This window comes from Mastacembelus armatus, chromosome 11 (assembly GCF_900324485.2).
Source record: "Mastacembelus armatus chromosome 11, fMasArm1.2, whole genome shotgun sequence".
Lineage (NCBI taxonomy): Eukaryota > Metazoa > Chordata > Actinopteri > Synbranchiformes > Mastacembelidae > Mastacembelus > Mastacembelus armatus.
The window spans coordinates 22,186,932-22,209,053 of NC_046643.1; the positions used below are offsets into that span (position 1 = coordinate 22,186,932).

Below are 22,122 nucleotides of genomic sequence, written 5' to 3' on the forward strand. Positions count from 1 at the left end.
AGAACTGCGTAGCCCTGTTCAACGTCTTAGCCTGACCATAATGACCCACTGATGGGTGTCCGTGGACATGACTAAGTATTTCAGGGACCAATGATGTGGGAATGATCACCTGCAAGATAACAGCATCACATGACTTCCGCACGTGTCTGCATAACATCCCGTTATGAATGCTAAGTCGACTAAACTGTGTCCACAGTTTCCTAAGGTATGGGGAAGAATGGCATAACCTCCATAAAGGTGGTCTATGCCCCGTTTCTAACCACCAGAAAACAAGAGCTAAGTCAGGATCAGACTTTTGTTTTTCCACCACATTCCAATCGCTCTGAATCACAACGAGATTTGATGTTGTGTGACCCGGGACGGTTGTGGTCAAAAGAACATTCTCACACATCGGCAATGTCTGGCTGTGTGTCGAAACCGGTTCTGGTTGTACCGGTATTTGTGGGGTTTGAGTTACCACCGAAGAAGTGGACACAATGCCCAGTGTGTGACCCTCAAATGCCATAGGAGTAGCATCCGGGCGCCTAGACATGGCGTCGGCATTGAGGTGTTTTGCTCCGTTGCGATGAATGACATGCCAATCGTAAAGGTCCAATTCTAAGGCCCAACGAGCCCGTCTACCAGTAGGATCATGGTCCAGTGGGAGTTTCCTCAAACCAACCAGGGGTTTGTGATCTGTGACGATAGTGAATGGGTGGCAAGCAAGATAGTGACGAAAGTGACGAACTGACCACACAATGGCGTATAATTCCCGGTCAAAAGTGGACCATTTCCTTTCCGAAGTTGACAAGACATGGCTGGCATATGCAATGACATGCTCCTTTCCTTCCACCTGTTGTGAGAGAACAGAGCCTACAGAATGTAGGGAAGCAGCTGTGTGAAGTAGGAAAGGAGCTGAAAGGTTTGGAAAAGCCATAATCGGTGATGAAGTCAGTGCATGTCTCAAAGCATTGAAAGCTGCATTAGCCTCAGCTGACCAAGAGAAAGATACACCCTTATGTGTGAGATGGTATAAAGGCTCAGCCGTCCGCGCAAAGTGTTTGATGAATCGACGGTAATAAGAACACAGACCTAGAAAAGCCCTGACCTGAGTGGGTGATGTGGGAATTGGCCATGTCTTCACTTTGTCTATGTTCGATGGGTCTGGTTCTACACCAGCACTGGAAACACGGTGGCCCAGAAAGGTGACAGAGGGGCGTGCAAACTGGCACTTGGATGGTTTAAGTTTTAGACCAGCTGTACGAAACCTCTGGAAAACCTCTCGTAAGTGTTGTAAGTGTTTTATGAAATCCGTACTGTAGATGATAATATCATCCAGGTAGATCAAACAAATGTTCCAATGCAGGCCCCGAAGCACGAGTTCCATTAACCGCTGAAAGCTGGGAGGTGCATTGGAGATACCCATTGGCATCATGCGGAATTGATACAGCCCAGTACCAGTGGAAAAAGCTGTCTTTTCTTTATCACTCGGATTGAGTGGAATTTGCCAGTAACCAGCAGTCAAGTCAATAGTGGTGAACACTTTAGCACCAGAAAGCCTGTCAAGAGTGTCGTCTACCCGAGGAAGAGGATGTGAATCCTTAATCGTAACCTCATTGAGGCGTCGATAATCGACACAGAAACGGTGTGTACCATCCTTTTTCCGGACAAGAACAACCGGGGCCGACCAAGGACTCTGAGACTCCTCGATAATATCATGGTCTAAGAGTTTCGCCACTTCTTGCTGTAATATAGCCTGAGTAGCAGGCAATGTCCTATACGGGCGGAGTTTTATCGGGGCGGCGTCCCCAGTGTTAATGCTGTGTGTGGTCAAATTAGTTTTGCCATAGTCATGCGAATGAGAACTGAAAATATCAGCATACTCTGTCAGCAGACTCTTAAGTTGCATCTGCTCATCAGCGTTTAACTGCGTGTCCGCCAAATGCACATCAGACAGCGGATAGGAAGCTTCACCAGGGGTCACAGTTGAGACTAATGTATACTCATCAAGCGGATTGCCTGAAACAGAGAAAAGTTGACCTAATGGGCATCCAGCCTCAAGAGAGACCTGTTCAGTAGTTGGGTTAACAACTCGAACCATGCCCCTGCCGTGATTAACGGAAGTCAATGTTCGGGCAACACCAAGCATTACAACAGGAGGAGGGTGTGGTTCCAGTATACCTACGTAAGTGTCAGTTAAAGGAGTTGGTACACAATTATCCCTGACAGAGATTGGAATTACCATCTCTGCCATAGGCGGGACAGTCACCTGAGCGACACTGACCGCCAAACTTTGAGTTGGAATCAGTGATTGGGGAGGCGAAAGGGGTACTGAAGTATGATATAGTTCCAAACATGCATGAGGTATGTCAACAGTAACATTATGTTCAATCAAGAAGTCCCATCCGATGAGAACAGAGTGAGTGGCGGTGCGCACTACATGAAAAACATGAGAGAATGTGACATCTCCAATATGTATAGGAGCTGTCACAGAGCCAAGTATGTCCAATGGTTGACCAGTAACTGAATAAGCCAAAACGAACGATCTACTGATAGACTGAGTGGACAAAGCCGGTATGGATTTACGGCAGTCGTCCGTAATGAGAGAAAGACCTGACCCCATATCAACCAACGCATGAAGTTCAGTACCAGCCAAAGTGATCTGCACACAAGGTGTGGGCGGAGCCAAGTTAGCAGTAACAATGTCAGAATGGACCAATATGGGGGGTGAAGCTGGCATTTGGTCCCCAATGACAGCTTCTACTCGTTTCCCTGGTGTGGCAAGGAACGGGCTTTCTCACTGAGAGGCTGAGAAAAGTGTACATGTCGTGTGGGTGAGGTGTGATACCGTGATGGACTATGGGAACGGAGGGGTGGCGATGGAGAGCTATGTCTGCGATAACTCGAATGTCTATACTGTGGACTGTGTGAAGGTGAAGAAGTGTAACGTGCATTACGTCTATTGTCATAATCATGCCGCCGTTCCCTTGAAAGCGGACGGCCAGGTCTGGGGCTGCCATCATGTTTGGGAGGGTCGTGTCTGTCAAATTGTGTGGTGTGATGAATGTGTGACTCACGACTACGGGAACAGCTACAGTGTCTGTGGCAGAAGTCCATGACTGGGGATGGCTGTTCGCATTCAGAGTAGCTATGGTGATGGTGTAGAGGATAGCAGTCGTCTCGGGTGTTTCATCTGTCTCTTCGTGGGTGTTGTGTGGTACAGTAGCAGCTGCCATGGCGACAAGGGTCATCCAAGCCAGGTTGGCGATATTTCAGATTTTCTTTTTTAATAAATTTGCAAAAATGTCTACATTTCTGTTTTTTTCTGTCAAGATGGGGTGCTGAGTGTACATTGATGAGAAATAAAATGAACTTTTTTGATTTTGGCAAATGGCTGCAATGACACAATGAGTGAAAAATTTAAAGGGGTCTGAATACTTTCCGTACCCACTGTATATATATGTTGATGTAGGGATATGAGCTGTATGTGCAGAGGCTGTTTGGGTCTTTAATCATGAAGGTTTCTGCTGCTGATGACTTTATATTGGACTGGGAACAGGACTTGAAACAGCTGGGATCCAATATGAGGCTGAGGGCAAAGGTCATGAGCAGGCGTTTTCTCATTGACAGTCCCAGTTTGGCTCATCTTGATTCTTTGGCCAATCCCTTAAAACCATGGGATTATACTGGGATATGAAAGGATGGTGAGACGCTGTCATGGAGAAAGGAGTTTAAATTCCATCAACATCATTTTGGATCATTGGACCTGTTTTTGTTAAATGTTGATTTGAACTGTGTGTGTGTGTGTGTGTGTGTGTGTGTGTGTGTGTGTGTGTGTGTCCTCAGTGAACTGTATCAGTCTCTGCAGTAGTTTCCAGCTGCAGCAGTCAGTTCAGTTTCTGTTCAGTCTGACTGAGGGAGGTTTTTGTACGACCATTTTTCACTGTGTGAACACAACCTGACTGTTGATGCTATGTGCACTCTGACAGTAATAAACTGCTGCATCTTCAGCCTGGACTCCACTGATGGTCAGAGTGAAGTCGATTCCATTTCCTGCTCCACTTCCACTGAATCTGGATGAGATTCCTGACTGTCTGTCTGATGTTAGGTAGATCAGAAGTTTAGGAGCTTCTCCAGGTTTCTGTTGGTACCAGGAGAGGAAGTACTGTGATCCAGTGTAGTGCGCTACTTTTGGACTGGCCTTACAGTCAATAGTGACAGTTTGACCAGGCTGCAGGGATTTGGCTGCTGGCTGAGTCAAAACCACATTTTGTCCAACAGACTCTGAGGAGAGAGAAGAAACACTGGACATGAGAAGCTGAGGTGAAACTCAGCGACACTGCAAATGATTTTCACATGACAGAAAAGAGATTTTCCTCACCCTGAGTGAAGCAGAGGAGAGTCCATATGAGGACGGAGATCAGAGTCATGTCTTTGATGAGGAGGATTTCTGTGGCTTCTGTTGTCATGAAGGACAGCTGTCAGTCATCCAGTGTTCAACTCTCAGGACTATAAACTGTCCCAGAGCACTGGAGCATGGTGCTGCTGATGCAAAGTGGCTCTCTATGGAAATGTTCTGACTGAGTCCACCAGGGACTTGGATCACTCTGATCAGGCTGATTATTAATGGATCAATCACTTTATCACAGTATTGATTAGAAATGTGTCATATTGATGTTTATGTGGATTTGTTTTGTGAATTTTTTTCAGAAATGTTTGTTTCAAATGTTTTGAATGATTTAACGTCTAAAACGTTTAGTTTGAATTTGAGACATTAAAAATCTACTAAATATTCAACAGATTAATTAATTTGGGTGTTTTCTGGAGCTCAGTTTTAGTTTAAGTTTATAACAGCAGCTGTGTTTTACAGACTGTTTGTTTCAGACTCAGAGAGCCGTGTCTCTGCACTGAGAGGTTTTTGTACGACGCCTCAGTCACTTTGTGTCACTGTGGTTGACGTTCGGTGGAGGAACCAGACTGGAGTTTGGAAGTAAGTTCAACTTTTTGATGCATTTCATTAATTCATTAACTATATTTTGCTTTTAGTGCAAGTTCTTCTCTAGAATCTGAAATATGTGATTTGGCGTCTTCATCAATAATTTTTGGTCCAAAGTTTTGACACTGAACAAAAAAGATAAAACAGCAAAGACACATTTATATTTGAAATGAAAAAGTTGAATTTACACAGAAATATTTTGCCAATAATCCATTTTTAGAGCAGAAAAACACGACGACTTGTAGTTGTTGTAGTTCAGTCGGACAGTCAGAGCCGTGTCTCTGCACTGAGAGGTTTTTGTACGACGCCTCAGTCACTTTGTGTCACTGTGGAGGACTTTTGGTGGAGGAACCAGACTGGATGTTGGAAGTAAGTTTCTGATCAAATATTAAATATTGGAGCTTAAGTTAAGGTTTTCATTTCTGTGTCTGAACATTTGTAGCAGATAAATTTCCAGTGGGCTGATTGAAATCACTGGAAAATCTGAATTTTAAAATATTTTCATCCCCTTTTATTTTGAAAACCAAAGAGATTTACTGAACTTTCCATTTTCTAGTTCAGATGTAAAATCTGAAAAACACCTATTGTCCTTTAAATGTTTTTCCAAGTTTGGTCTTTAATTGTCTGTTTTGAAGTGTTCTGACTTTGAGCTAAAACACTGATAACTGAGATGAAAATATCTGACTATTTCAAATGTCTTTAAATCTCAGTGGGAATGAATTTTGACATTTTTCTGAGGCTGCTTGTTTTTTATAAAATCAGATTTTTGGACACTGATTATTTGTGTCTGATCACGTCTCTAAAAGTTTCTGATAATCGTTTGCACTTTTTATAATTTGACAGTTAAAATATCACGTCTCTGAACCAAACCATCAAAATTGTAAACGGATTTAAACTGTAGTTTGTTCTTTCCATTAAAGAGTTGAAATGAAAAATCAGAGACATGCAGCAGTTGAATAGTAGAATCAGTCTGTTTGCGGTGTGGCCTGATATATTTCAGGTCATATGAGGACGGTCTCTGTGCTGATGCGCATGAGAGGTTTGTTAAAGGGAAGTGAGACAATGTGTGAGTCAGTGACTGGTGGAGCAGAAAAACCATCTGACACAAAGTCCTTAAAGGAGAAAATCCACTCTGACACAGGAAAGGTGTCCAGGTGTGTGCTGTTTGATTGACAGCTGTGTGGTACCTGTGCTCTAAGCCGATTGGTGTCTCCTAGGTGATGCCCGTCCCACCCTGACGGTGCTGGGCCCCTCCAGCCAGGAGCTGCAGCAGGGGAAGGCCACGCTCATGTGCCTGGCCAACAAGGGCTTCCCCTCAGACTGGAGTCTGACCTGGAAGGTGGACGGCAGAAGCAGCAGCGGGGAGGAGAGCAGGAGCCCCGGGGTGCTGGGGGAGGACGGCCGCTACAGCTGGAGCAGCACCCTGAGGCTCCCTGCAGACCAGTGGGGGAAGGTGGGCTCTGTGACCTGTGAAGCCACCCAGGGCTCCCAGAGTCCAGTCACAGAGACACTGAGGAGAGACCAGTGTTCCCAGTCCTGACCTGACTCACTGGGACTCTGATTCTGGTTTTACTCTGAAAATCTCTTTCTATGTTTTTTCTTCCTTCCAGATATGTTTGCTGGTTTTCTCTAACGGTGATTGTGTCAAAGTTTCCAGACTAATAAAGATCAGATCATCAAATCAATTCTGTTTCCCTGTGTGTTATTTATTGATTAGGTTGTTTTAAAATTAACACACAGTTCTACAATTATACTGACAGTGTTTACAGATAAAAATTGTGATCTGTAGTAAAGAAAGAAAACGACTGCTGTATGTGGCATGTGTGGATAGAATCATTACTTTGTCAAGTTATTTAAAGATATAAAAATCAGAATACAGAATGGATGTTTGTGTATTGATTCAACATCACAATAGTGTGTGATAAAGATTTTGTGCTGTAAATCTTCAAAGTTATGGGATGTATTATAGTATGTCCAGTGACAGATGGACTGATGTAGTTTCAGGTTTTTCTAAGTGTTTTATTTATTAGTAGAGTCCAAATGAATTCAAACATTTGCACTTTGACCTTTTATTTTCAACACATTCATTCTTTGTCCTCATCAACACTTTAACACTGTGTATTACCACATGAGAATAATGAAGTGATTTTGTTGTTTCATTTACTTTGTCTATTTAAAAAGTTTATTTCTTCACTAATTTCCCCAAGAAAACAATCTGCAGAACCTCTGACAGAACGTAGAGATTGGAAATATAAAGTTAAATATCATCAGCATATAGAGACACAGATCAGTGAGAAACTCCTTTTAAATAAAGACATTTTTACATGTGAGCAGAGTCTGAAAGAGCTGACAACAGACACTATGATGGTCTTCTCTAACCCAGGTCCAAACCGCCTTGGTTAGTGTTGTTTCACACCCATGAGTCCCTGAACGCACCACTACATCGAGGTGGCATGGCTGAGAGTCATGTGACTCGGCCAGCCAATCGCGTTCGTTGCAGCTGGAATCACAAGTTGTTTCCGGTTCTCCCTTCAATAGCGCGAGGGGAAAGCTAACAAACAATTAAACAAACAAACAAACAAAGGCTTATTTTCTCTTTATTACATGGTGAGGGCAGCTGCAGTTTTTGTACGACCATTTTTCACTGTGTGAACACCCACTGACTGCTGATGTTGTGAAAACTCTGACAGTAATAAACTGCTGCATCTTCAGCCTGGACTCCACTGATGGTCAGAGTGAAGTCAATTCCATTTTCTGCTCCACTTCCACTGAATCTGGATGAGATTCCTGACCATCTGTTTGATGTTAGGTAGATCAGAAGTTTAGGAGCTTCTCCAGATTTCTGTTGGTACCACGTGAGGTAGTACTGTGGTCCAGAGTACTGATGTACTGGCCTTACAGTCAATAGTGACAGTTTGACCAGGCTGCAGGGATTTGGCTGCTGGCTGAGTCAAAACCACATTTTGTCCAACAGACTCTGAGGAGAGAGAAGAAACACTGGACTCTGATTCTGGTTTTACTCTGAAAATCTCTTTCTATTTTTTTTCTTCCTTCCAGATATGTTTGCTAGTTTTCTCTAACAGTGATTGTGTCAAAGTTTCCAGACTAATAAAGATCAGATCATCAAATCAGTTAGGTTTCCCTGTGTGTTATTTATTGATTAGGTTTAGGTTATTTAACCTAACCGAAAACTGAGGACCATGACGTCGCCCGGCATGGCGAAGCCGGGGCCCCAACCCCAAGCCTGGCTCCAGGGTGGGGCCCCGGCTTGGGCGAGCGCTTGGTGACTGGGTCTCCCCCCATGGGGCCCAGCTGGGCAAAGAGCAACGTGGGGCCGCCCTTCTGTGGACCCACCACCCGCAGGAGGATCCATAAGGGGCCAGTGCCTAGTGGATCGGGCAGTGGTCGATGGCGGGGACCTCGGCGACCCGATCCCTGGATGCTGAAACTGGCTCTAGGGACATGGAATGTCACCTCACTGGGGGGGAAGGAGCCTGAGCTTGTGCGGGAGGTCGAGCGTTACCGACTAGAGATATTCGGGCTCACCTCCACGCACAGCCTGGGCTCTGGAACCCAGCTCCTTGAGAGGGGCTGGACTCTCTTCTACTCCGGAGTTGCTGGCGGTGAGAGGTGGCAAGCTGATGTGGGCTTGCTCATAGCTCCCCAGCTTAGCCGTCAAGAGTTGGAGTTTTCCCCCCAGAGTGAAAGGGTGGTTTCCCTGCGCCTTCGGGTCGGGGATAGGTCTCTCACTGTTGTTTCGGCCTATGGGTCTGTTGGGAATGTTTGGCCGCACCCGCTGTCAGAGGAGTCTTTAGCTCACACCTCCGAGAGAGCTTCTACCAGATCCTGGGGGAGGGAAATGGAATCGACTTCACTCTGAGGCTGGGGACATTGAGTCCGAATGGACTATGTTTTCCTCCTCCATTGTCAACGCGGCGGCTAGGAGCTGTGGCCATAAGGTTTCGGGTGCCTGTCGTGGCAGAAATCCCCGAACTCGGTGGTGGACACCGGAGGTAAGGGATGCCGTCAGGCTAAAGAAGGAGTCCTATCGAGCTTGGTTGGCTTGTGGGACTCCCGAAGCAGCTGACGGGTACCATCGGGCCAAGCGTGCTGCAGCCCAGGCGGTGACGGTGGCAAAAACTTGGGTATGGGAGGAGTTCGGTGAGGCCATGGTGAAGGACTATCTGTCGGCCCAGGGGGCCTTTGCTGAGGGCTATCCGGTCTCTGTACAAACGGAGCAGGAGCTTGGTTCGCATTGTCGGTAGTAAGTCAGACCTGTTCCCAGTGCACGTTGGACTCCGGCAGGGCTGCCCTTTGTCACCGGTTCTGTTCATTACTTTTATGGACAGAATTTATAGGCGCAGCCAGGGGCCGGAGGGAGTTCAGTTCACGGACCACACGATTTCATCTCTGCTTTTTGCAGATGATGTTGTCCTGTTGGCTCCATCGAGCCAGGATCTCCAGCGTGCGCTGGGGCGGTTTGCAACCGAGTGTGAAGCGGCTGGGATGAGAATCAGCACCTCCAAGTCCGAGGCCATGGTACTCAACCGGAAAAAGGTGGCTTTCCATCTCCAGGCCAGGGGAGAGATCCTGCCTCAGGTGGACGAGTTTAAGTATCTCAGGGTCTTGTTCACGAGTGAGGGAAGGATGGAGTGCGAGATTGACAGACCGATCGGGGCATCGGCAGAAGTAATGAGGTCGGTGTACCGGTCCGTTGTGGTGAAGAAGGAGCTAAGTCGGAAGGCGAAGCTCTCGATTTACCAGTCAATCTACGTTCCTACCCTCACCTATGGTCATGAGCTTTGGGTCATGACCGAAAGGACAAGATCGCGGATACAAGCGGCTGAAATGAGCTTCCTCCTCAGGGTGGCCGGGTGCTCCCTTAGAGATAGGGTGAGGAGCTCGGTCACCCTGGAGGAGCTCTGAGTAGAGCCGCTGCTTTTCCACATCGAGAGGAGTCAGTTGAGGTGGCTCGGGCATCTGTTTCGGATGCCTCCTGGGCGCCTCCCTGGGGAGGTGTTCCGCGCATGTCCCACCGGGAGGAGGCCCCGGGGTAGACCCAGGATACGCTGGAGGGACTATGTCTCCCGGCTGGCCTGGGAACGCCTCGATGTCCCCCTGGAAGGGCAGGAGGAAGTGTCCAGGGAGAAGGAAGTCTGGGTATCCCTGATTGGGCTACTGCCCCCGTGACCCGGCCCCGGATAAGCGGAAGAAGATGGATGGAAGGATGGATGGATGGTTATTTTAACATTAACACACAGTTCTACAATTATACTGACAGTGTTTACAGATAAAAATTGTGATCTGTAATAAAAACAAAAGAAACCGACTGCTGTATGTGGTATGTGTGGATAGAATCATTACTTTGTCAAGTTATTTAAAGATATAAAAATCAGAGCTGACAACAAACACTATGATGGTCTTCTCTAACCCAGGTCCAAACCCGCCTTGGTTAGTATTTTTTCACACCCATGAGTCCCAGAACGCACCACTACATCGACGTGGCATGGCTGAGAGTCGTGACTCGGCCAGCCAATCGCCTTCGTTGCAGCTGGAATCACAAGGTGTTTCCTGTTCTCCCTTCAATAGCGCGAGGGGAAAGCTACGGGAGAACTGCAACAGGTATGTTCGCAAACAAACAAACAAACAGACAAACAAACCAATAAACAAACAAAGGCTTATTTCCTCTTTGGTTCAGTGTTAAATTCACTGTAAACTTAAACCTGCTATTCTATGCTCTTAGCAACCAACTACCGCCGCTGTAGGAGCCGTTTGGTGCCTGTTTATCAACTGGAATTGGTGAGTCTGTTTGTGTCATTGGTGTTAGCATTAGCGTTAGCATGTCGCTATTAGCATCAGTGTTCGCATCAGTGTTAACATGTTGCTACTAGCATCAGTGTTAGCATGTTGCTACTAGCATCAGTGTTAGCATGTTGCTACTAGCGTCAGTGTTAGTATCAGAATTAGCATTACTATTAGCGTCAGTGTTAGCACCTGTATTAGCGTTACCTTTAGCATCAGGATTAGCATAAGTATGTTTCTATTGATGGCAATAAGAATTTTAGATCACTGGACCTGTTTTTGTTAAATTTTGATTTTAACAGCATGTGTCTTGAGTGAACTGTATCAGTCTCTGCAGTAGTTTCCAGCTCCAGCAGTCAGTTCAGTTTCTGTTCAGTCTGACTCGAGGTTTTTGTACGGCCATTTTTCACTGTGCACAGTGACACAAAGTGACTGAGGCTTCGTACAAAAACCTCTCAGTGCAGAGACTCGGCTCTCTGAGTCTGAAACAAAGTCAACAAAACACAGCTGCTGTTATAAACTTAAACTAAAACTGAGCTCCAGAAAACACCCAAATTAATTCATCTGTTGAATATTTAGTAGATTTTTAATGTCTCAAATTCAAACTAAACGTTTTAGACATTAAATCATTCAAAACATTTGAAACAAACATTTCTGAAAAAAATTCACAAAACAAATCCACACAAACATCAATATGACACATTCCTAATCAATACTGTGATAAAGTGATTGGTCCATTAATAATCAGCCTGATCAGAGTGATCCAAGTCCCTGTTGGACTCAGTCAGAACATTTCCATAGAGAGCCACTTTGCATCAGCAGCACCATGCTCCAGTGCTCTGGGACAGTTTATAGTCCTGAGAGTTGAACACTGGATGACTGACAGCTGTCCTTCATGACAACAGAAGCCACAGAAATCCTCCTCATCAAAAACATGACTCTGATCTCCGTCCTCATCTGGACTCTCCTCTGCTGCTGCTTCACAGGTAAAGTCCAGAGAATCCAACTCCTCTCCTCTATGAACATCCGTCGCTGTGAAATGAAGCCGACAAAATCATGAGGCCGCTTTATGTTTTTGTCTCTGTGTCCTCAGAGTCCAGAGGCCGGGTCACAGTGACTCAGCCTGGAGTAGTGAGGTCTGCTCTGGGAGAAACCGTCACCATCAGCTGTAAGACCAACCAGGATGTGGATAATTCAAATCGTCTATCCTGGTACCAACAGAGAGATGGAGAAAGTCCTAAACCGCTCATTTACTGGGGAAATCGTCGAGCATCAGGGACTCCAGGTCGTTTTACAGGCCGTGGATCAAACTCTGACTTCACTCTGACCATCAGTGGAGTCCAGGCTGAAGATGAAGCAGATTATTACTGTCAGAGTTATCACTACATCAACAGTAAGGGGGTGTTCACATTCGGTGCAGGAACCAGACTGGAGGTTCAAAGTAAGTTCAACTGTTTGATGCAGGTGTGTGCTGTTTGATTGACAGCTGTGTGCTACTTGTTCTCTAAGCTGATTGGTGTCTCCTAGGGGGAGCAGCACCCTGAGGCTCCCTGCAGACCAGTGGAGGAAGGTGGGCTCTGCGACTTCTGAGACCACCCAGGGCTCCCAGTGTCCGGTCACAGAGACACTGAGGGGTGTCCAGTGTTCCTACTCCTGACCTGATTCACTGGGACTCTGATTCTGGTTTCACGCTGATTCTGGTTTTACTCTGAAAATCTCTTTCTATTTTTTATCTTCCTTCCAGATATGTTTGCTAGTTTTCTCTAACGGTGATTGTGTCAATGTTTCCAGACTAATAAAGATCAGATCATCAAATCAGTTCTGTTTCCCTGTGTGTTATTTAGTGATTAGGTTATTTTAACATTAACACACAGTTCTACAATTATACTGACAGTGTTTACAGATAAAATTGTGATCTGTAGTAAAAAAGAAACCGACTGCTGTATGTGGTATGTGTGGATAGAATCATTACTTTGTCAAGTTATTTAAAGATATAAAAATCAGAGCTGACAACAAACACTATGATGGTCTTCTCTAACCCAGGCCCAAACCCGCCTTGGTAAGTATTCTTTCACACCCATGAGTCCCTGAACGCACCACTACATCAACGTGCCATGGCTGAGAGTCATGTGACTCGGCCAGCCAATCGCGTTCGTTGCAGCTGGAATCACAAGGTGTTTCCGGTTCTCCCTTCAATAGCGCGAGGGGAAAGCTACGGGAGAACTGCAACACGTATGTTCGCAAACAAACAAACAAACAGAAAAAAAAAAACCAATAAACAAACAAAGGCTTAGTTCCTCTTTGGTTCAGTGTTAAATTCACTGTAAACTTAAACCTGCTATTCTATGCTCTTAGCAACCAACTACCGCCGCTGTAGGAGCCGTTCGGGGCCTGTTTATCAACTGGAATTGGTGAGTCTGTTTGTGTCATTGGTGTTAGCATGTTGCTACTAGCATCAGTGTTAGCATGTTGCTACTAGCATCAGTGTTAGCATCAGTGAGTTTCTATTGACACCAATAATCTCTAGGAATTATTCTGTTGTGTTTTGATGACTTTAATACCAACCCAGCACTTTGCTCTTCATTGTTATTGCTTGGTTTAAACATGTCATGGTACTGAGGGACTGTGATGCTGTGGAGAGCCGTGTTACTGGTTCATACTGGATACGGGTCAGACACACTCCTGTTTGGGGTCAAACAAACCTGATGGCGAGCTACAAGCAGCCTGGAGTTCTCCAGTTTGACCCCGTCCTCCTGTGGGTCTGGTAGGAGGCTGTTTCAGCCCTGGTCCCCTCACTAACTCACTCACAGCCACACATTTCCACTGAAGCTGCTCCTCGGCCTTGGACAAGTCACATCCCATGGACAGTTTGCAGGCACTGAAGGGCACATGGTCTGCACTGTTCTGTGTGGTGCATGTGTGTAGTGTGTACGAGTTGTTACTGACCAGGTGCCGTTTGTGGTGCGGACTCATCATCTGTCTGGGTACAAGGTCCTGTGCAATAGTGAATGTTGTTACTGTATAATTTCTGTAATTATGTTGGTCAACTTATTGCTTTGTTGTGAACTGGGACCTAAATAGTGAAGTGTATTTCCAACTGCTTCATCTACCCTGAAACCAGATCTAACCCAAATCTGCAGATTGTATATAGCCTGGGGTTTATATTGTTATATGTTGGTGTTGTTGTTTTGTTAATCTCACCCTCAGTATAAGGTCCCATCACTAATCAATTTCCTCTTTGTGTCATCATTTACTTCACCACAGCTCCCTGAGCCGAACTAAGTCTTCTGGTGTCCCTAGCCTGCCATAAGCAAGTGATAACATTCGTTAATAGGTTAATCATCTAATCTGGTGGTTAGCCCACATATATGCTACACTTCCTTTTCAAAATAAAAGCCCTGAGTCTCTAATCCAGATATCCAAACACAGAAGCAACATCATGAGAAAAATTACAAAAATAAAACTTTTTCTTCACTGTTGGTTTGAAGGGAAACACGTCACTCTGTTGGACATCAAACCATATAAATAAATATATGAACAATAAAAAACATGTAGACAGTCTGTAGTTCAGTCATGGCTGAAATGTTTCATCTATTTATGAGATAATTTTCTGTTGACTGATTGTCTTTAATATAATGTAGTTAAATAATAAATAAGTCACTTGCTTCTCCAGTTCTTTGACTGTTGTTTTGAGTTTCAGTGCAGCTGTGGAGTCAGATCAGTTCCTCTGCAGCTGAGGGAGGTTTTTGTACAACATTGTTTCACTGTGTGAACGGGAAGCTGCTTCCCTGCTGACAGTAATAAACTCCTGCATCTTCAGCCTGAACTCTACTGATGGTCAGAGTGAAGTCAGTCCCAGATCCAATTCCACTGAAACGATCAGAAACTCCAGACTGACGGGTTGTAGCATAATAAATCAGGAGTTTAGGAGCTTCTCCAGGTTTCTGAAGGTACCAGTGGAGCCAGCCGCTAACACTTGAACTGGCTTGACATCTGATGTTGACAGTCTGTCCTGGAACAACAGACTGAGATCCAGGAGACTGAGTCAGGGTGATTTGTCCTGATGAACCTGGAAAACATGAAAAAGAGGAGAAGACTTATTGAGACCAATCCAGCTTGGAGAAAGACGATCATCATCCAAACAGAAGAGGATCATTTCTTTAACATGGACAATGGATGGAAGAAGCTCAGTGCTGCTCGTGTCAGCGTTTCTCCATCAGAGCAGAACATCATTGTGGTGAACCTGGCTGCATCCTGAAGCAAAGTTTTCAGAAAAGAGTCTCACCCTGAACCAGGAGCCCCAGGGTGGCCAGCAGTAGAGTCAGAGACATCATCCTCATCATCATGGTGCTGTCGGCGTGTGGGTGGCTCTGAAAGGCCTGGACGGCCACTGATCAACACTGGCCTCTTAACGTCTGGAGCACAGAGGCAGGACACATATGCAAACACACAGAGTCAGTCAGCTGCAGCTGCCCTCACCATGGCAGCCCGCTTCCTCCTCACTGCTGCATATTCACATGTACAGGATCAAACAGTCTGGCAGTGAACTCGTCCACTTCTTTGTAGATTGATGTGAAAACAGCTGTGACATGTTTGTGTGTTTGTAAAGTGGAGATTTCACCAAGTGAAGCTGAGACATGAGTTTGCCAAAGTGAAATGATGCTTTGACTCTGAAGCCAGTGTGGATCATTTGTCCCAAAATGCTCAGAGGAATGGAAATTTGAACAACCACAGCTCAGTGACAACTGGGAAAGTCCATGTGCTGAGGATGATCATGTGATGGGACTGAAAGCTGCACACAGAACTTTTAGTCTCACTGAGCTTGTGTAACGCCTTGTTGTTGCGTCGTCGTTCCGTGGATTCTCGGCGTCGTTGCCGGGAGGAAGAACAGCAACTCAGCACTGGTCTCAACACTTGTTTATTAGACTCGAACGGGGGTAATCCACCACGATTACAATGTATGCCCTTTTCTCTCACAGTTCTCCCTCTTCCCTCTCTCCTCACTCTAAATTCTGCGCTCCCGTTTCCTTTGAATTCTCTTCTCGCGATACAATATTCCTCTCACTTCTTAAAGGACCAGAACCTAATTTCACTCTAACATTCATCCTTACATAATACTCCCTTACCCAACAAGAAATGTCCTCATTTCTACACATAAGGCGGTATAAACAAATGAAAATATGCAGAACATACAAAACCACGTCACCAAAATCATAAGCATGGTACAATAAAAAAAGGACCAGTAAAGGAGTCAGTAAACGAAACTGAACACATTAATATGCATAAAAGTAACATATAACCAATTAAAGAACAAAATCCTCCAATCGATGGGGTAGGCGACGTGTCCTGGGAGGTACACGTCGTGTAGACACTGGAGTAATAGGAGAGTCCGAAACACCAGGCGACAGCCCAGTGTCAGATGAGTCCAGTGGTGGAAGCAACAATCCAGAGTTCGAGCCCAGCCCGCACTCCACAGGACAGGATGGAAGCAGTCGGGGCTGATTTTGTAACTGAGGTATTGGTGGCGGTCCCAACGGAACCGCAGGTGCGGGGAATACTGGTGGAACAGGTGGAGCAATGGGTGGCAGGAGTCCGGACAAGGTGTTCAGGGTGTTTGACCGAGCAGGGGAACAAGGGGACGCAGAGGTGTGAGTGTGTTGCGGGTCAGTAATGTACGGTTTCATGCGATTGTAGTGAATGATTTTTGGTTTTGCATGAGGTTGAGTTATGTCCCGAACTTCAAAATTAACCGGGGTAGAACTACCCCTGGGGCATAATGACCGCAAAACCACATATGGGCCAACCCAACGAGGGTAAAGTTTGTTGTGGCGGTGAGCGGGGTCATCCACGAAAACCAAATCACCGCTGCTGTAAGGTGTATATTTCAGATGGCGATCATAGTTCAGGCGTTGTTCATCCTGAGCCTTGTCTCTAAAAGCAATAGCAGAACAGTAGGCACAGGCCAGCCTCCTGCGCAAATCGTAGGCATACGCTGCAGGTGTGCCGGCTGTAGCCGAACAGGAAGCATGACTGTCCTGCAGCAGTGTGTCCAAGGGGACACGGGCTTCCCTGCCATGGGCCAAAAAGAAGGGTGTGTGTCCTGTGCTAGTGTGTTTCGTAGTATTATAAGCCAATGCCACTGGCGAGAGATATTCGTCCCACTCCGAACCTGACTCAAAAAGACGCTTGGAAAGTTCATCTTTTAGCGTCCTGTTAAAGCGTTCAACAGCACCATCGCACTGGGCATGGTAAGGGGATGTACGGAGTTTCTTGATTGACACCAAGTTACATAGGTGTTTTATGAGGTCAGATTCAAACTGCCTGCCCTGATCCGAGTGGAGGGCCTCCGGAATGCCATGCTGTGGAATGTAGTGGCTAAATATGCACCCTGCCACTGAAACAGCAGTCTGATCTCGTAATGGGTAGAGATTAACAAACTTCGTGAACAGGTCCATCATGACCAGAACATAGCGATTCCCCTTGGTCGAAGTGGGTAACTCTGTTATGTCAGCTGCCACAATTTGAAATGGACGGTCAGGAGAAATAGGAATGAGTGGGGCCTGTGGTCTGGGCACCGGGGAGCGACATGATTGGCAAGCTGTACATTGAGCGCAATGTTTGGCAATGTCGGAAGACATACGAGGCCAGTAAAAGAACTGCGTAGCCCTGTTCAACGTCTTAGCCTGACCATAATGACCCACTGATGGGTGTCCGTGGACATGACTAAGTATTTCAGGGACCAATGATGTGGGAATGATCACCTGCAAGATAACAGCATCACATGACTTCCGCACGTGTCTGCATAACATCCCGTTATGAATGCTAAGTCGACTAAACTGTGTCCACAGTTTCCTAAGGTATGGGGAAGAATGGCGTAACCTCCATAAAGGTGGTCTATGCCCCGTTTCTAACCACGAGAAAACAAGAGCTAAGTCAGGATCAGACTTTTGTTTTTCCACCACATTCCAATCGCTCTGAATCACAACGAGATTTGATGTTGTGTGACCCGGGACGGTTGTGGTCAAAAGAACATTCTCACACATCGGCAATGTCTGGCTGTGTGTCGAAACCGGTTCTGGTTGTACCAGTATTTGTGGGGTTTGAGTTGCCACCGAAGAAGTGGACACAATGTCTAGTGTGTGACCCTGAAATGCCATAGGAGTAGCATCCGGGCGCCTAGACATGGCGTCGGCATTGAGGTGTTTTGCTCCGTCGCGATGAACGACATGCCAATCGTAAAGGTCCAATTCTAAGGCCCAACGAGCCCGTCTACCAGTAGGATCATGGTCCAGTGGGAGTTTCCTCAAACCAACCAGGGGTTTGTGATCTGTGACGATAGTGAATGGGTGGCAAGCAAGATAGTGACGAAAGTGACGAACTGACCACACAATGGCGTATAATTCCCGGTCAAAAGTGGACCATTTCCTTTCCGAAGTTGACAAGACATGGCTGGCGTATGCAATGACATGCTCCTTCCCTTCCACCTGTTGTGAGAGAACAGAGCCTACAGAATGTAGGGAAGCATCTGTGTGAAGTAGGAAAGGAGCTGAAAGGTTTGGAAAAGCCATAATCGGTGATGAAGTCAGTGCATGTCTCAAAGCATTGAAAGCTGCATTAGCCTCAGCTGACCAAGAGAAAGATACACCCTTATGTGTGAGATGGTATAAAGGCTCAGCCGTCCGCGCAAAGTGTTTGATGAATCGACGGTAATAAGAACACAGACCTAGGAAAGCCCTGACCTGAGTGGGTAATGTGGGAATTGGCCATGTCTTCACTTTGTCTATGTTCGATGGGTCTGGTTCTACACCAGCACTGGAAACACGGTGGCCCAGAAAGGTGACAGAGGGGCGTGCAAACTGGCACTTGGATGGTTTAAGTTTTAGACCAGCTGTACGAAAGTAAGTGTTTTATGAAATCCGTACTGTAGATGATAATATCATCCAGGTAGCTCAAACAAATCTTCCAATGCAGGCCCTGAAGCACGAGTTCCATTAACCGCTGAAAGCTGGGAGGTGCATTGGAGATACCCATTGGCATCATGCGGAATTGATACAGCCCAGTACCAGTGGAAAAAGCTGTCTTTTCTTTATCACTCGGATTGAGTGGAATTTGCCAGTAACCAGCAGTCAAGTCAACACTTTAGCACCAGAAAGCCTGTCAAGAGTGTCGTCTACCCGAGGAAGAGGATGTGAATCCTTAATCGTAACCTCATTGAGGCGTCGATAATCGACACAGAAACGGTGTGTACCATCCTTTTTCTGGACAAGAACAACCGGGGCCGACCAAGGACTCTGAGACTCCTCGATAATATCATGGTCTAAGAGTTTCGCCACCTCTTGCTGTAATATAGCCTGAGTAGCAGGCGATGTCCTATACGGGCGGAGTTTTATCGGGGCGGCGTCCCCAGTGTTAATGCTGTGTGTGGTCAAATTAGTTTTGCCATAGTCATGCGAATGAGAACTGAAAATATCAGCATACTCTGTCAGCAGACTCTTAAGTTGCATCTGCTCATCAGCGTTTAACTGCGTGTCCGCCAAATGCACATCAGACAGCGGATAGGAAGCTTCACCAGGGGTCACAGTTGAGACTAATGTATACTCATCAAGCGGATTGCCTGAAACAGAGAAAAGTTGACCTAATGGGCATCCAGCCTCAAGAGAGACCTGTTCAGTAGTTGGGTTAACAACTCGAACCATGCCCCTGCCGTGATTAACGGAAGTCAATGTTCGGGCAACACCAAGCATTACAACAGGAGGAGGGTGTGGTTCCAGTATGCCTACGTAAGTGTCAGTTAAAGGAGTTGGTACACCATTATCCCTGACAGAGATTGGAATTACCATCTCTGCCATAGGCGGGACAGTCACCTGAGCGACACTGACCGCCAAACTTTGAGTTGGAATCAGTGATTGGGGAGGCGAAAGGGGTACTGAAGTATGATATAGTTCCAAACATGCATGAGGTATGTCAACAGTAACATTATGTTCAATCAAGAAGTCCCGTCCGATGAGAACAGAGTGAGTGGCGGTGCGCACTACATGAAAAACATGAGAGAATGTGACATCTCCAATATGTATAGGAGCTGTCACAGAGCCAAGTATGTCCAATGGTTGACCAGTAACTGAATAAGCCAAAACGAACGATCTACTGATAGACTGAGTGGACAAAGCCGGTATGGATTTACGGCAATTGTCCGTAATGAGAGAAAGACCTGACCTCGTATCAACCAACGCATGAAGTTCAGTACCAGCCAAAGTGATCTGCACACAAGGTGTGGGCGGAGCCGAGTTAGCAGTAACAATGTCAGAATGGACCAATATGGGGGGTGAAGCTGGCATTTGGTCCCCAATGACAGCTTCTACTCGTTTCCCTGGTGTGGCAAGGAACGGGCTTTCTCACTGAGAGGCTGAGAAAAGTGTACGTGTCGTGTGGGTGAGGTGTGATACCGTGATGGACTATGGGAACGGAGGGGTGGCGATGGAGAGCTATGTCTGCGATAACTCGAATGTCTATACTGTGGACTGTGTGAAGGTGAAGAAGTGTAACGTGCATTACGTCTATTGTCATAATCATGCCGCCGTTCCCTTGAAAGCGGACGGCCAGGTCTGGGGCTGCCATCATGTTTGGGAGGGTCGTGTCTGTCAAATTGTGTGGTGTGATGAATGTGTGACTCACGACTACGGGAACAGCTACAGTGTCTGTGGCAGAAGTCCATGACTGGGGATGGCTGTTCGCATTCAGAGTAGCTATGGTGATGGTGTGGAGGATAGCAGTCGTCTCGGGTGTTTCATCTGTCTCTTCGTGGGTGTTGTGTGGTACAGTAGCAGCTGCCATGGCGACAAGCGTCAACCAAGCCAGGTTGGCAATATTTCAGTTTTTCTTTTTTAATAAATTTGCAAAAATTTCTACATTTCTGTTTTTTTCTGTCAAGATGGGGTGCTGAGTGTACATTAATGAGAAATAAAATGAACTTTTTTGATTTTGGCAAATGGCTGCAATGACACAAAGAGTGAAAAATGTAAAGGGGTCTGAATACTTTCCGTACCCACTGTATATATGTTGATGTAGGGATATGAGCTGTATGTGCAGAGGCTGTTTGGGTCTTTGATCATGAAGGTTTCTGCTGCTGATGACTTTATATTGGACTGGGAACAGGACTTGAAACAGCTGGGATCCAATATGAGGCTGGGGGCAAAGGTCATGAGCAGGCATTTTCTCACTGACTGTCCCAGTTTGGCTCATCTTGATTCTTTGGCCAATCCCTTAAAACCATGGGATTATACTGGGATATGAAAGGATGGAGAGACGCTGTCATGGAGAAAGGAGTTTAAATTCCATCAACATCATTTTGGATCATTGGACCTGTTTTTGTTAAATGTTGATATGAACTGTGTGTGTGTGTGTGTGTGTGTGTGTGTGTGTGTGTGTGTGTGTGTCCTCAGTGAACTGTATCAGTCTCTGCAGTAGTTTCCAGCTGCAGCAGTCAGTTCAGTTTCTGTTCAGTCTGACTGAGGGAGGTTTTTGTACGACCATTTTTCACTGTGTGAACACAGCCTGACTGTTGATGCTGTGATAACTCTGACAGTAATAAACTGCTGCATCTTCAGCCTGGACTCCACTGATGGTCAGAGTGAAGTCGATTCCATTTCCTGCTCCACTTCCACTGAATCTGGATGAGATTCCTGACTTTCTGTTGGATGTTAGGTAGATCAGAAGTTTAGGTGCTTCTCCAGGTTTCTGTTGGTACCAGGAGAGGAAGTACTGTGATCCAGTGTAGTGCGCTACTTTTGGACTGGCCTTACAGTCAATAGTGACAGTTTGACCAGGCTGCAGGGATTTGGCTGCTGGCTGAGTCAAAACCACATTTTGTCCAACAGACTCTGAGGAGAGAGAAGAAACACTGGACATGAGAAGCTGAGGTGAAACTCAGCGACACTGCAAATGATTTTCACATGACAGAAAAGAGATTTTCCTCACCCTGAGTGAAGCAGAGGAGAGTCCAGATGAGGACGGAGATCAGAGTCATGTTTTTGATGAGGAGGATTTCTGTGGCTTCTGTTGTCATGAAGGACAGCTGTCAGTCATCCAGTGTTCAACTCTCAGGACTATAAACTGTCCCAGAGCACTGGAGCATGGTGCTGCTGATGCAAAGTGGCTCTCTATGGAAATGTTCTGACTGAGTCCAACAGGGACTTGGATCACTCTGATGAGGCTGATTATTAATGGATCAATCACTTTATCACAGTATTGATTAGAAATGTGTCATGTTGATGTTTATGTGGATTTGTTTTGTGAATTTTTTTTTCAGAAATGTTTGTTTCAAATGTTTTGAATGATTTAACGTCTAA

The 22,122-nt window shown here is 45.9% G+C and overlaps 5 gene segments (V, D, J or C); 2 read left to right on the forward strand and 3 right to left on the reverse strand.

Annotated features, from left to right (window-relative positions):
• Positions 1–3,817: 3,817 nt before the first annotated feature.
• Positions 3,818–4,424, reverse strand: LOC113126647 (immunoglobulin kappa variable 3-11-like). The segment is given in 2 exon segments: positions 3,818–4,263; positions 4,361–4,424. Coding segments are annotated over 2 exon segments (393 nt in total).
• Positions 4,425–4,915: 491 nt separating this feature from the next.
• LOC113126689 (Ig kappa-b4 chain C region-like) lies at positions 4,916–6,503 on the forward strand (the record flags this gene model as incomplete). The annotated part of the segment is given in 2 exon segments: positions 4,916–4,969; positions 6,193–6,503. A coding segment is annotated over 1 exon segment (240 nt), but the record flags the coding sequence as incomplete, so codon positions are not given.
• A 3,753-nt stretch (positions 6,504–10,256) lies between these two features.
• Positions 10,257–12,595, forward strand: LOC113126641 (Ig kappa chain V-VI region TEPC 601/TEPC 191-like). The segment is given in 5 exon segments: positions 10,257–10,597; positions 10,719–10,774; positions 11,683–11,763; positions 11,871–12,218; positions 12,305–12,595. Coding segments are annotated over 3 exon segments (417 nt in total).
• Positions 12,596–14,538: 1,943 nt separating this feature from the next.
• Positions 14,539–15,114, reverse strand: LOC113126672 (Ig kappa chain V region 3381-like). The segment is given in 2 exon segments: positions 14,539–14,846; positions 15,063–15,114. Coding segments are annotated over 2 exon segments (357 nt in total).
• A 6,115-nt stretch (positions 15,115–21,229) lies between these two features.
• LOC113126645 (immunoglobulin kappa variable 3-11-like) lies at positions 21,230–21,817 on the reverse strand. The segment is given in 2 exon segments: positions 21,230–21,654; positions 21,752–21,817. Coding segments are annotated over 2 exon segments (393 nt in total).
• Between the last annotated feature and the right edge of the window lie 305 nt (positions 21,818–22,122).